We start from the raw sequence: 14,776 nt of genomic DNA on the forward strand, positions 1-14,776 counted from the left end.
GTAAGGGAGAGAGGATAGTGCAGTGCATGGGATATAAATAAATAGTGAGGGTAAGTCCAGCAGGTGGCAAGAGTAAGGCGGACAACAGGTGTCAAGTGCCAATAGTGGAACTGTAGGGATACAGAAACAGTCCCCAAGTGTGGGGGTTGCCAGGAAGGCAGTGCAGGAGTGAGACTGGAGAGGGAGGAGACCTGGGCCCGAGATCAGAGTGTGGCCAGGTAACCAATGCAGTTTCAGTTTCAGCCAGGAGGTCAGCAAGGGAGAGAAAGCAGAAGCAAAGGGAAAGGTATTGAGGGAGTTTGAGGTAGATGAATGAAGAGCTTGATAGATGCAGCAGAACACTTCTGTTCCTGGCAGTTCCTGCAGATCTCGCTGTTCCTGAGCCTCAGTTGTGGGGACAAGAGTAAGGACGTTGGAGGACTCCTGCGCTGCACGGGGACGAATCACAAAGTGGGCAAATTGGCAAATCTTCGATTCCTGTTGCTGTTCTTCAAGCACACAAGCTGGTGTCCTCCTCCCTGGTTAATCCTAACCAGCTCTGAGAATGGTATCCAGGTGGCTTATGAGTTGATTGGTCCCACCAACTCAAAGGAAGAAGTTGTCCTTGAAGGGGCGTCTCTGTTGAGGAGATTTGGACCTGCAACAGGGCTCCACCGGGCAAACCAACGGTCCAGTAGCTGCAGCAGCTGTCCTCTTCCAGCTCGTCTTCGGTTCTTTCTCTTCCAGTGGTGGACTATGCCTTTCAGTCAAAGAGACTCGCCTTTTATTCAGTTTTCTCCCATTCATTCCAGCCTAGCTGCCACTCACCCAGCAGGGTGGCTGTCCTTGCCGGACAGTCAGCCAGCCAATTGCGCCAGATTACATTTGGATCTCCTAGGAGATTAAGCACAGGGATTTTCGGGCACCTCCCTCACTTCCTGCCCACCCCAGACACTCAGGCACCAGAGGCGGTCTTCAGTCCTGAAGCCCGCCAAAGGCGTAGGAACAAAGGGACCAAACCTAGTTTGGCACGCAGAGACAAACTCTAGAAGGACCTTTCCAAAAAGAAATTGCAAAAAAAGACCGGGACCTGTTTAAACAAAGGGGGCTCAGACGCCATCTCGAAAAACATGGCTGCCGTGATTTTTAGCTACCAGTGTTCGCGGTCGGGAAGAATCATGGTACTTTGTTGTAAAACCACTGCCACCAGCCATTTCAATAGGAAAGTGTAGCATTTGACTGCTACATGAGTTTCTAGACATAGGGGATTCTAGGTAACCCGTCAAGCACTATTGTAAGATGGTGTTGTTATGTTATGTTACTTTGCATTTATATAGCGCCTTATGTACCATTGGTATGGTCTCAAGGTGCTGGTAGGCTGAACGCCCTCGGGAACCGAAGTTCAAGGCTGTAGAGAAGTAGAGGGAGTCAAAAGTTGCGTGTGAGCACCGAATACATGTGCAGCTGGTGTGGTATTCGTGTGATAGCTGCTTCTTAGTGGTAGGTGTGGTGCTAGAGAGATCAAGAGTATGTGTTTGTTCTGTCCGGTTGTTATCCAGTCCAATTCTGGCTGCGTTAGGCCTGAGGAGAACGCCTAAGCTGGAGGGTGTGTAACCAGCAGTGTTTAGTTAGGGTGATGGGGAGTATGAGGCAAAATGATAGTATGAGAACAGCTATACCGAATGGTGTCATAGTATCGCTGTGTTCTAGTTGAGTGGTGGTGTAAAGAAGAGAGTAAGCGTGGAGATGTCATATGGTGGTTTACCTTAGGTGCTTGCTATCGAGCCCACTCCAATAGTTCCCTGTACTCCATCCGTTCCATGTACTCGGACTGTTCTACGCATTACGACCGTTTCAAGCACTCAAAACCGTTAGTTTCAATGCTCTTTCAAACGTTCATGCACTCCAAACCATTCCATGTAAGTCACGCCATTCTATGCACTCCAATCCGTTCCACGCACTCCAATCCGTTCAGTGCACTCCACTCCGTTCAGTGCACTCCAATCTGTTCAGTGCACTCCAACCATTTTATGCACTGCTCCTTTCATTCGTTCTACCCACGTTATCCTTTCTCCATGCATCATCCATCCACATACGTCATCTTCAAATGTTCCATCCACTTCACTGGTTCCACCCATTTCACACGTTCAATCCACTTCACCGATTCCAGACACATCACCCGTTCATCCACCTACTCCATCTGTTCTACCATTTCACCTGTTCCACCCACTTTACCCATTCTACGCTCGTTCACCCGTCCCTTCCACATATATCACCCGTCCCTTCCACATATATCACCCGTCCCTTCCACATCGGTTCCACCCTGTTGATCGGTTCCACCCAGTTCATTGGTTCCACTCGTATGCTTCACCCGTTCCAACCCCGTACTTCAATCGTTCTCTTCAATAAATTTGACCCATTTTGTCAACATACTTCATCCGTTCCTTCCTCATACATTACCCGTCTTGTCCATATACATCAACCGTTCTTCCAGATCCATCCTCCGTTCCTACCACCCAACTTCGCCCGTTTCTTTCCGGCCACTTCGCCCGTTTCTTTCCGGCCACTTCGCCCGTTTCTTTCCGGCCACTTCGCCCGTTTCTTTCCGGCCACTTCGCCCGTTTCTTTCCGGCCACTTCGCCCGTTTCTTTCCGGCCACTTCGCCCGTTTCTTTCCGGCCACTTCGCCCGTTTCTTTCCGGCCCCTTCCCCTGTTTCTTTCCGGCCCCTTCCCCCTTTCCTCCGGCCACTTCACCCCGGCTCAACACCACAGCACCCTACATCTGCTCAACACCCTAAATCTGCTCAACACCATCACGCCCTACATCCACTCACACCCTACATCCGCAGCACGACCTACATCTGCACCACACGCTCATCCGCTCTGCGCGCTCATCCGTTCAACACACTCATCCGCTCCATCCATTCCACTCACTTCGTTTTTTAATCCTATATTATCAGTTCAGCCCATGTCACTTGTTGCACGCACTCAATCCGTTCCGTGCTCTCCATCTGTCCCATGCCCTACACCCATCCCATGTACTTGAATCGTCTATTCTGTACTTTCCATTTATACCATGCACTCATACAATCCATGCCATCTGTCTGTGCACTCATCCGTCTCCTGTATTAATCTTTCCATCTTCTTCACTTTATTCTTTTCGTCCATTTTGATCCTTTCGTCCTTTGCAACCATTTCATTCATTTCAACCGCTTTACTGCTTTCGTACAATTTATTCTTTTTATCCGCTTCACTGCTTTGATCCAGTTTACTCATTCTATTCTGTTTGCCCTTTTAGTTTACGTTAGAGGTTATTAGTTCCGATTTCTCGCTTGGATCTTGATGTTGTATTGTTGTTTTTTTGTTATTTGAGATCTAGTAGTTTGGATTAGTTGAAATGCTGTTATCCCCCTTATGTGTGCTGGGTCTAGGAAAAAAACTAGTAAAGTCAATTTAACTTTACATTCTCTGAGAAACAGTAGTTTATCCCAGAGAAGGTATTTAAACCATGGGACAGCCTAGAAAGGCTTCCATGTGTCACTGCACTGAGGATGCTGTATAACACACATGAAAAGATGATGCCTTTGGAGTTGTCTTAAAACACCATAATCTAAGAACACAAGAGTAAAAAAGACATCAAAATACATGAGAGTGGGGAAAAAAGGCTCACTCTCTCCAGGAAAATAAATAAGTTCTCAAAATCCAACAAAGTTCCTGGGGGTCTCTAAGGTGAAGGGAATTAGCACAATTATGAGAATTCTCCCTAACAGCAACCTCGTCGTCTCTGCAGTCCATGCCATGCCATTGGAATTCCTCTCACCGCCAACCACAATTTACCCCAGCAGCCCACAAGCTGGGCCTGGAGTTACTGGCTTTTATACCAAGATTCCCCCAACTCCTGTGTGGGATTAGGGTTCAGGGTCCACATCGGATAGGCCTAGAACATCTGAATGCTGGTATTGGGCAGGTTTCTTCCCTCCTTGCGGGTCGGAATGAGGCTGAGCGGGCCATCCTAATGTTATTATGGTAGACACTGTGGGTTTTCTCAGATTACCTGGTTGGGCCATAGAGAAGGCGTTATCAGGCTATCGCAGTACTGGGTATGCCACAGGTAGGTTCGCAAACCTGCGCAAGCTCGGAGTGTTTGTGTGCCTTGGGGGAGTTACTCAGCTACGCTGCAAGCGCTTGGCCAACCCTATGAGAGCTGTGACCCTAATAGATAATTGCTGTCTGAGTTGAGGCTTTTTTGGGGGACTGGACCTCGGTTTCTGTGGAGTTGTCGTTTGGAAGGGGGACCTTAATCTCTGCGATGCTTAAGGGTGAGGTTTTAGTAGCTCCAGTGTGTGACTAGCTGGGCCAGACTGGAGAGGTGGAGAAGGGGTCCTCCATGAGTCTTCTCATTTCACCTCCATACCAAAAACTTTGTTGCCACGCCCACCTGTACCCATAGCCGGCTAGGTGCCTTTTTCACACACCATAAGTAGTTTCATTGAAAATTAATACAAGTTTGTCTTCTTACCCCTCTATTCCACTACTCCTAGATTCCCAGTACCCATAGTCCCGACTGTTTCCATCCCTCCACCTTCTTTAGTCCTCTTAAAAATCCAGTATTGGCCATGTGCCATTGTTCTGAACATTGAAATGGACAGATAAGTGTACAGCTGTTTATATTTTTCATAACTCTTGCCTTTTAGTTTTTTTGCATGTGCTTTTTCCACTTTGAGTGTTCTCTGCATTTGATTCTTGCCCCCTTGGCTTGTTACACTACTCTGCCTTTTTTCTTACAAATTTAAGAAAATATGTTCCATAAAAACTAAAATCATGGACGTAAGTTGGGAATGTTGATCGTAAGTAGGCAATCTTCAAGTTGACTACAACTGTGGGCTAAACATTGACATGCAGAGAACTATTTAAAATGTTTGGTGGCATTCTAGAACAAATGGAAATTCACACAAACATTGCAGAAGGGTATGCACTTAAACAAGGACATGCTTCCGATCTGTGGGAGAGGATGGAGCAGCACTTGGTCATTGTTTCACTTGTCACTGTATTATCTGCTATGAAGCTGATTACAACTGTTGCTGACAGATGTTTGTGAAAATAGTGGCGCACGTGACCTTCTCCATACAACATTTTGCTCGGTGGTGGGTACCAGAAAGCGAGAAAGCAGGACAAGCAAAACCTCCCAGTTGAGTACTCACTTTTGAGATATAGGTTCATCCTCTGTGTGGCAACTTATACACGTGTTTGTGAAAAGCTGAGACATCCAAGTTATTGTTGATCATCGAAATCTGAAAAGCAACTAAATCTATCAGTCTGTAAGGCTATAATTGCTTATATCGAGCCTAGAAACACTTGTGAACAGGCGCGTTATAAATGCCATATATCATATTTGCACACATTCCCCTTTTATGAATAGGATCAGTTGCTTAGCTTGAACCAGAGTCTTTGATGAAGCTGTTGGAGTCCGTCCTCTTTGTGCAGGATTTTCTGTAAGTGCTCCCTTGGGCTTGATGATTCGTCCAGTTTAGATGCTGTTACCAAGTTCATGTTGTCACAATCAGCACAGAACAAGGAAAACAGGCTGTCCTTCCGCTCTTCTCTGTGGCTTTCCCGTCATGTAGGCGCATAAGGTATCGTTATCGGAATGGGGGTTGAGCTTGTAACACACTTACTGGCTTATACCTTTACATCAGAAGGCTTGTTGAACAAGATAATTTTACCCAGGTATGGTGCCATCCCCAAGCCCACGCAGGAAGGGGTGATCCTGTTGGCTGGCTAGTGATGAACTGAGACTGTAGCATAACAGAAAACACAAGATGGGAATTGGATTCAGGTGCTTTCATAGTACACATTATTTGCACTGTGACCTTATTGAAGCCTTTTCACCTTTCCCGCTACCAATTCTCAATATTTAAGGTAAAATCGCATTACATCTTGCACAACTGTTATCCTTCTGTTTCTTCATTCCCCAATTTGACACTTATCAAAATATATTCTTGTTAATGTAATTCTTTAGATTTCCATTGCGGAGGATGACATTCATAACTTAAGTTTACAATGATGAATAGTTAGCGAAAAGGTTTACAATGAGATCCTTATTTTCTGTGCAGATCTGAAGATGAGTGTTCAAAAGACTACCGTGACAAAGATTTTGAAAGGGAGAGGGAATGGGAACGTGAAAGACGACTGCGAGAAAAAGATAAACTGAGACGTCAGGATGACTGTCGAAAGCAGCGAGAGCGATATGAAAAAGAAAGGTGTTTTAGGAGAAGAGAGGATGATGTTCGAAGAAGAGATGACGACGTTAGGCGTGATAAAGATCTCCAGAGAGAAAAGATGAAGAAACCTGAGCACACAGACTTTACCAACAGCTCTGACAAGACTGACAAAGCAACCAAAGAGGAGAAGAAAGAGGAAGCTGCTAAAAGGGATCGCATCCGGAACAAGGTGCAGTATTATTTAACAGTAGATATGCATATAAATGAGATGATCTGTGTGTTCCTAATGCCAATCAATTCTGGGACTGAAACTTGGTATAGGCAAAAGTTAAGAATGGTGTCAACATTAAATTCAGTACCTTATCACATTTGGCCTTTTCAGCTTATGCATGACGGGTGCTTTCACTGCAGAGCTACAACTGTTGCTTTTGCCCTTCCCTTTCATTTCCCACATTAACTGTGCTGCATGGCACAAGTTGGGGTTCTTTTAAGAATTCCGACCTTTGTTTTGTGGGGAGGTGTTGATCTCTGGAAGCTGGCATACCACTAAAGTTCTAGGGAATGACAAACATCCACTTTGGTTGAACTTACCACCACACCCACTTCCCGGATACGTACCCCTCTACTCCCCCACCAGCTCTCAGATTTAGATATTGTGAGCTGGGAATGACATTCATAACCTGCCCTTGCGGTTGTATTGTCACTTGAATGTCGGATGTATTCTACCAAGTTGTCTCCTTTTGTCTTTCAGCTAGAGCATTGGAGAAGAAAATTCTTGTTTCTGTCACATAGATTCACACTCTTGAATTCTGTCCCCTGTTGACAATGCCCCAGAACCCTTTGTAGACGGTACTGCAACAAAGCAGTACTGTGCTTTGCCATTCCCTCTGAAAGATACTGATTGGAACTTGCACATTGATTTTTTTCTTTTTTTCTCTGTATGATTGGTTTTATCTACTCACCCTTTGATTTGGGTTCTTCGATTAGTGTGCATTTCCGAATTCACGCTAGATTCATAGAAATATTATCTCTTGCTTCTTCCCAAAGCTCTATTTTTCTCACACTTGCTTTGAATATCTGGCTTAAAAGTTCCATGCCTATGAAATTCCAGCCTTTGCTTGATTCTAAAAGATGTGCGTGCTCTCGCAGATAACATTTTGGAGGTCAGTCTCAACGTCAAATACCTTCGCTTCATTTAACCTGCTTCTCATTTTTACAGAAAGGAACAAGTAATTGAAACAATCACCCTTTTTAATATTAATTTTATATTTTCTTATGAGCAAGTATAATTGTAAGTGATGCTGCAAACCAGCTGCTTTTGCCACTGGCAAACAAGTGACTACTTGTAAGAAATGATGCCTTAAATTACTCTGCTGATTGTTACGATTGTATACTGTTAGGCAAGATTGTATACAGTACCCTTTGGGTGCACTACAACATCCCTGACCTCCTGGCAATAGAAACCCAACCTTTGATCTAAGTCTGCACTACACAGGTTGGTAGCGTGTGGAGCAGCCAGGCCGATCTCAAGAGGGTAAATGTGAGCTGTAGGGGAGTTGCACAGAGATTCAGTGACAAGTATTCAAATAAACTCTTAGACACAATTTTTCTTGCTAAAACAATTATTACTGAATGTATTGATCAGTCAGTTAGAATAAGCCTTCTTCAGAAGGGAGCAATATAAAACACACACATCTACTTCAAAAATACACACTCTTAGTTATCTAAATGGGCAAATACCCATTTGGGATGACACACAGGCACTACCTACACCCTCGGATGACTTCAATAGCTAGGGTGCTGTTGACATTAATCTACCACTGTTGCATTTAGAATATTCTTAGGAGTAGTGTTAAGAGAAGAGTTCAGAATAAAACAAGTAGTCATCCATTTATTCTTAAGTAGGTAAGTACTTTCAATACAACCTTCTAATGCAAAGTCAGTTACCCCATTTGCTGGAACGAAGGCAAAACACATAAGCAGCAGAGAGAAGAGTCATGCGTCTACCTCCCGTCCCCTTTCCTCCATACTTTTGGGACATTCCGGCCTGTGGGACGGGACCGGAGCACTTTTTGTAAAAAAGCATCAAATTGAAAGAATGTGCCCTTCTCTTTTTACGCGGGGTACCGCACATGGCCGTAACCCTGTCCTCCTTAGCTCTGCCCCACGCATGGCCCTTCAGTCCTTTTCTCCGCGCGGTCGGGGCCAGACGCACTTGCATCACCGGGAAGACCTTTTTCTTTTCCCGTTGTCCTTCTCTCCTGCTATGGTTCTGCTGTGGCATAGTCCTCCGTCTATGCCGGATTGTTTGGCATTTGTCAATTGTTCCTCTTGCGAATGTCGTTTTGCTAGGGCGGATCCCCATTATCTCTGTTTGGAGTGTCTGGGACTGGATCACCGTTTGGACTCATGTTTCTACTGCGACTCCCTTTTGGTCTGGGCACTTCAACGTTGTCTTTGTCGGTGGGAGGAGATCTTCCAGAGAGTTCCTCCATCACATTTTCAACTCTTCATCGACAGCAAGAAAAGACGCCTGGTAAGTTCCTTACTTTTCAGGGCACCTTAGCCGGGGGACTCCTACCTGGGGTACTCTGGGTCCACTAGGTGCTTCAAAAGCTCTGCTTCCAGGGTTTCTCCTGAGGTGCCTCACAGGCCTAATATGCGTACCAGGGTTTTCTATCAGGGTTCCCGCGAGGGGATTGCCGATACCGGATTATGATCTGAGGTTCACCAATCAGGTGCTAATAGCCAGCATAGTCGTGCTGAGGCATTGGGTGCCGGAGTTCGCTCCGAGGTCTCCGTGTTTGGAGCTTCCCACACAGACACAGGGGTGCTCCCTGAGGCCTCTGTTGAGGCTTTCTGTACTGAACCATGGTTCGTGTACCCTCTCGGGGGAGCTATAAAGACCGGGCTGTTCCGAGGTTCCACTTATCGAGGCGAAGTTGTGTACCAACAGAACTGAGAGGCATGTTAAGGTCTTGTCTGTGAGGTGTTCCTCAACTTTCCAGTGCTTGTGGTGTTACAGGTTCTGTTGAGAGGGCACAGGGTGAGGTTGCTGACCGTAACTCCTCTGTTACCGGCTTTGCAGAGGTTCCTCTTTTTGGGGCTAATTCAAGGGACAGGATGTCCAGTAAACATCCAAGGCCCCATGGTACCGGCTCTGCCGAGGATCCTTGTGTCAAGGCTAAAGTTTCAATCAAGTCCCCTGACCAGTCTGTGGAGTCGCATGCCTCATCTCCACATGTGATGCAGTTCTCCTCAGATGCCTACAAAATGGTGGGCCTTCCCGCGTGGTCTACGGCGGCTATTTTGGATTCTTCACTCACACCCACGGTATCGACGGCGGGTGCTGGGAACCTTCTTTTTGGTGGACAACCTTTTCCATGCAACAGTGTCAATCCTTTCCGCCCCACTTATGACTGGCATGCTCAGGCGCCACTTCCACATTCAGTCTCGCTTCCTCCTACATCTGCCCCATTGGTTTATGTAGACCCGGTTGGTGGCGGGCCCTTTGCCCTCCTCACTACATTTGTTGGGTTATGCCCCTCAGGAGCGGCTTCTGCCTACTCCAATGCCTAAGGTCTCGGCAGAGGATGCCTTTTTTGGGAAATGTCAGTCTCATGAACTCTGATCCCATGAGTGAGTACTTTAAAGGACTCTTTAGGGAAATCTACCCTCGGGCGCCGCATTCTGCCCCGACAGTTCCAGTCACAGCACCTGTCGCTCCGGCAGCGGCACCGCCTCTGCCTCCCGGCCCACCTCCAGCTCTTCCGCCTCTGCCTCCCTTGTCTCCGGTTGAAAAGGCGCCAGTAGAGCAAGAAGTAATTTTGACACTGGTCGCTTCGCAGCCGATGAATGCGGATGCACTAGACGGCCCTCGGGCAGATCAGGATAGTGATGACCAGCCCCGCTCTGTCCGAGCATACCACTCCTTGACATACCAGTACCTTAGGCACCCGCTCTGCAGGAAGGGGTGCTTTCGGGGGCGCTATCCTTGTCTACACAAGAACGCACCGGCCTGTTCCTTTAGAGGGACATCCTGGCCGAGGCCCACACTGGGCTGCGCATAAATGAAAGAATTGATACCTGTTACAGGCTTCACACTTCCGAGGTAGTAGCCTTGGCATCATGCCCGCTCCCGTCCTCGACCGTGGTAGTGGTCGCCACTCTGCAATGCAAGCCGGCCTCTGTTACCTCCGCAGCTGCGGCTCAGGTTCTGGCCAAGGAAGACAAGTTGCTTGATTCTTTGGGCAAGAAGATTGCGTCAGGCTAACACATGGCTCATTTTGGTGGCATCAAATATAAAACTGTGGAGGAATTTGGCTGACTTCCAGGAGTTCATTCCTGTTGACAGGCTGGAAGACTTTAAAGGCGGTTTATCAGATGCTAGGGTGTTGGCACAGGATATGCTGGAGGCTGCTGCGCACCATGTCGACACCTCAGCTCAAGGCCTCATGCTGTGGTTGGACACCTATCAGCTCTTGTCAGGCTTGGCTTCATGCAACAAAGTTTTCGAAGGAGGTCCAAGATAAAGTTCTGGACCCGCCTTTTGACGGCAAAGAGCTGTTTCATTCTTCAACGGATGACGAGCTTTCAAAGACTAAGGCGAGCACGCTAACTGCCAAGTCTCTGTCGGTGCTAGTGAAAGCCCCAGTCAACGCTCAGAGATCTGGATCCCTGTCTCGGTCCTCCTCAGGCTTCAGAGGGTTCCAGGACCGCAGGTCTCGTAGGACTGATCCGCCTAGAGGTAACTCCTGTCGGAGACAGCAACAAGGTCGGTTTTTCTGTCACGCTCACCTGATTCCCACGGAGGCGCAGGTCTGGCTTTGAGTGCTGATGCTTCTTCTATGGTGAAGCGCAGGACTCTGAAGATGGACAGGAAGGGGCCCCTCTACTCTGGCTTCTCTGGCTCGCAGGAATATTCCCCTGTGCGTGAAAAGGGAGTATTACCTACTGACGGAATAATGCTCAAGCCTCCCACTCCCTTCCAACCCTCCACGATACCCTTCCACGATTCCCCGTGAAGCCTCACCTTAGGGTCTGGAAGGATGAGTTCTCCATCCTGCTTCTGATGCAGGGGCGCGTTGAAACCCAGTTACTTCACTGGATTGAGGTTTGATGGGAGTTCAAAATAAGCTTGACTATTCAGGTAAGGCGATGTAAGAGTTCTGTTGCAAGTTCAAAAGTTCAAGCTTAATAATAATGTTCATTGTCTTATTGCAGCAAGCGCTAATGCTTATGTCTTTTTCCCCTTAGGGGCCTGGGTTCGGAATGCCGGAGATATGGCGCCGACCAGAAGTGAAACGTGCAGTTCCAGTAAATGCCAGGTAGGTTCTGGATGAGCGTTCAGGTAATGTCTTTGCATTCGCTCATTCAATGTCTTTGTCTTTTTTCCCCATAGGGGCCGGGGTCCGCAATGCCCGGAAGCGGCAGGACCCGAAATGAAATGGGAATGACCCAACAGGTAAGTTGTAGAAGGAAACTGAGCTTTTCCTATTCCCTTCCTTCTCTCACCTTGTTTTCTTGTCTTTTTCTCTCTGGGCTCTGCGAAGTGGGTGCGGATCCGGATGATCGCTGCTGAAGATGGAGGCGCCCAGGAAAGGTGAGTGAAATGCAGCGCTGCAGCGATCGAAGCGAAATGCTTTTAAAATGATGTCTTCCCTTTCAGGATCGCCGGTGTGATGTCTCCGTGATGCAGCTTTAGCAGGTAAGGTCTTCTTTCTCCCCAATTCTCTCTCCCCAATTCTCTTATCTCCCTTTGCAGGTGACCCAGGATGCTGACAGGCGTGGCTGAAGTCCAGATGCAGGAGCTGACACAGTGAGCGTCCAGCTGTGAGGAGCAGAACAACGCGAAGCGTGAGTTGCTGATCGGGTGTGGTTTAAATAGCTTTGGAAGAAGTTCCAGTTATGTATCCTTCCACCGATCAGGTATGTATCCTTTCCCAACCACACCCAGGCGGAAAGTAGTCCCACAGGTAAAGTAGTTCCATTCAGGCCTCAAGAAGGCCTGGATGTAGCAGCATGGTCTGCCTCAGGTAAGTGCACATTAAAACACTTGAACACATGTCTTGCTTTATGAGCCTGGCGCCTAGGGCGCCAGGACAGGGGTCCAACATGAGCTTGGGCCCGCTGGCACTTCCCTGGGGGGAATGATGCCTGCCTCTGGGGTTCCTGGGTCGGACCTGGCTCCTTGGAGGTAGGCATCATGACATTTTCTCTGTCTTCAGCCTCCACTTCAGGGACAAGTAGTCTATCCACCGAAAAGTCTGCAAAATGATATTTTTTGCCGCTCGCACAAGACTCCGGTGGGAGGACGAATCTGATCACCGAAGACCGGTGGGTTTTGTCCATCACTCGGGTGGGCTTCCGCTTGCCCCTCGCTCCTGCCCCACTCTTCAATCCTCCCTTTCAGCAATCGGGGACGTCCTCCCTCAGAGCCGAGGTCCAGAAGCTTCTAGATCTCAAGGCGGTGGAACCCGTTCCCCTAGTGGAACGAGGGGAGGCTTCTACTCTTGTCTGTTTACGGTGCCAGGCTGGCCTGCGCACCATTCTAGACCTTTCCCAGTTCAATCTTTCTCTTCCCCAAGAGAAATTAAAGATGCTCACGCCCTACCAATTAAGATCCTCTCTTCAGAAGGGTGACTGGCTCAGCGTTGTGGACCTTCAGGACGCGTATATGCATATCCTGATCTGGAGCCTGCATCGGAAATATCTGTGGTTTTCCCTGGGAGAGGAGCACTTCCAATTCAGAGTGCTCCCTTTTGGTCTCAGCTCAGCGCTGCGTGTCTTCACGAAGATGTCGGTTATCGCAGCCTTTCTACGGCTACAGGGTATTCATGTGTATCCATATTTGGACGACTGGCTTCTGCGCAGTCCTTGTCCAGTGAAAGCCTTGAGCAATCTTCAGTCTCTCCTTCAGCTCCTGTTCGGTCTTGGGCTGTCGGTGAACTGGCGGAAATCCTCCATGATGATTTCTCAGGACCTGATATTCCTGGGTTTCCGTTGGAACACGATCGACTGTAGAGTGTACTTGACTGTGGACAGGATGACGGATCTGTTAACCACATGTCAAGTTTTCATTCAGTCGGAGAGCATGTCGGCCTGGTGGTTCCAGAGGCTTCTAGGCCTCGTGGTCTCATGCGTGCTTGCTCTTCCCCTTGATCGTCTCAAAATGCAACTCACACAGATGGCTCTTCGGAGTTCCTGGCTTCAGGCAGTGGACCTGGACACAAAAATGACTCTGGTCCCACCCTGCATGATGAGAGATCTCCTATGGTGGTCATCTTCCAGCAATCTGTCGGTAGGTTCTCCTTTTCAGGAGCCCTCCCCTCAAGTGACCATTACGACGGACTCCTCCCTTACCGATCGATCATCTTCAGGTTTTTGACTTCTGGTTGCCACAGGACAGACAATTTCCGCAAAATTATCTGGAGCTTCTGGCGATTTTCCTGGTGCTCAAAGCTTTCAAGCCAGCGATTGTGAACAAAGTGGTCCGCATCCGCACACACAATGCAATATCCATGTTTTACATCAACAAGCGGGGGGGGGGGGTACCAAGTGACCTCACGTTGTAGAGCAAGCCATTCAGATTTGGGAATGGGCCATTCAGCACAGTGTTTGGCTGCTCCTGTGCACATTCCATTCCAGTCCAGCTGAATGTAACTGCAGACTCTCTCAGCTGGCGAGCATTGGTCAGCTACGAGTGGGAGCTGAACACGGACATCCTCTCTGACATTTATTTTTCGCCATTGGGGCACTCAGAAGTGGACCTCTTTTCGACGTCATCAAACTGGAAACTTCCTCTTTATGCTTCCAGGAACGGGCTTGGGGCTTCTTCCCTGGGGGATGCTCTCGACATTCCGTGGCACAACATGAGGGCCTACGCCTTCCTGCCTCTTACTTTTATTCACGGGGGGCTATGCAAGCTTAGGAACATGCCGAATTGCACTCTCCTGTTCATAGCCCTGTGGTGGCCAGCCAGATTCTGATTTTCAGAGCTTCAGCATCTGTCAGTCTGTTCACCAATCAGTCTTCCGCTGATTCCCGACCTGCTTCACCAGAGCGATCATCAGATGTGGCACCCCTCCCCACAATCATTTAGTTTAGCGGCCTGGTGCCCAAGTTCAAATCTTTAGAAAGTTTCAACTTGTACACGGATAATATGCGTATTATCCAGGCAGCTAGAAAACCTTTGACAAGGTTTTAGTATAGGAGCAAATAGCTCTGTTTCTGTCATTGGTGTTTAGCAAAGCAGCTGGACCCCAGAGAAGCTGCCATCGACACAGTCCTGTTGTTCGTTTCTCATCTGACAACTTCAGGCATACACGTCTTGTAGGACTAATTTGTTGGCTATCTCCGCTTACCTGTCCACGGACTCTTGCTTTTGTTCATTGACAAACCCTGTCATTAAAAGACACTTTGCAGGTCTATTGCATCTTTAGCCACCTGTGCGCAACCCGCATCCAAAGTGGGAACTGAATGTGGTCCTCGCTGCCTTATGCCATGAACCCTTTGAGCCCATGGCTACGGTGGACTTGAAGTTCCTTTCGTGGAAAATTGCTTTTCTGATTGCGGTG

The 14,776-nt window shown here is 48.0% G+C and overlaps 1 protein-coding gene across 5 annotated transcripts in view; it reads left to right on the plus strand.

Annotated features, from left to right (window-relative positions):
* The window catches only part of UPF3B (UPF3B regulator of nonsense mediated mRNA decay), a 747,911-nt gene that overhangs the window by 571,802 nt on the left and 161,333 nt on the right, over positions 1 to 14,776 (plus strand). For all 5 annotated transcript variants that reach the window (XM_069612697.1, XM_069612693.1, XM_069612694.1 and 2 more), the window contains one exon: positions 6,093 to 6,429. In XM_069612697.1, the coding sequence (XP_069468798.1) occupies positions 6,093 to 6,429 (337 nt within the window). The remainder of the gene's footprint in view (positions 1 to 6,092; positions 6,430 to 14,776) is intronic.

This window comes from Ambystoma mexicanum, chromosome 5p, assembly GCF_040938575.1.
Source record: "Ambystoma mexicanum isolate Mex_15411 chromosome 5p, UKY_AmexF1_1, whole genome shotgun sequence".
NCBI classification, from domain to species: Eukaryota; Metazoa; Chordata; class Amphibia; order Caudata; family Ambystomatidae; genus Ambystoma; species Ambystoma mexicanum.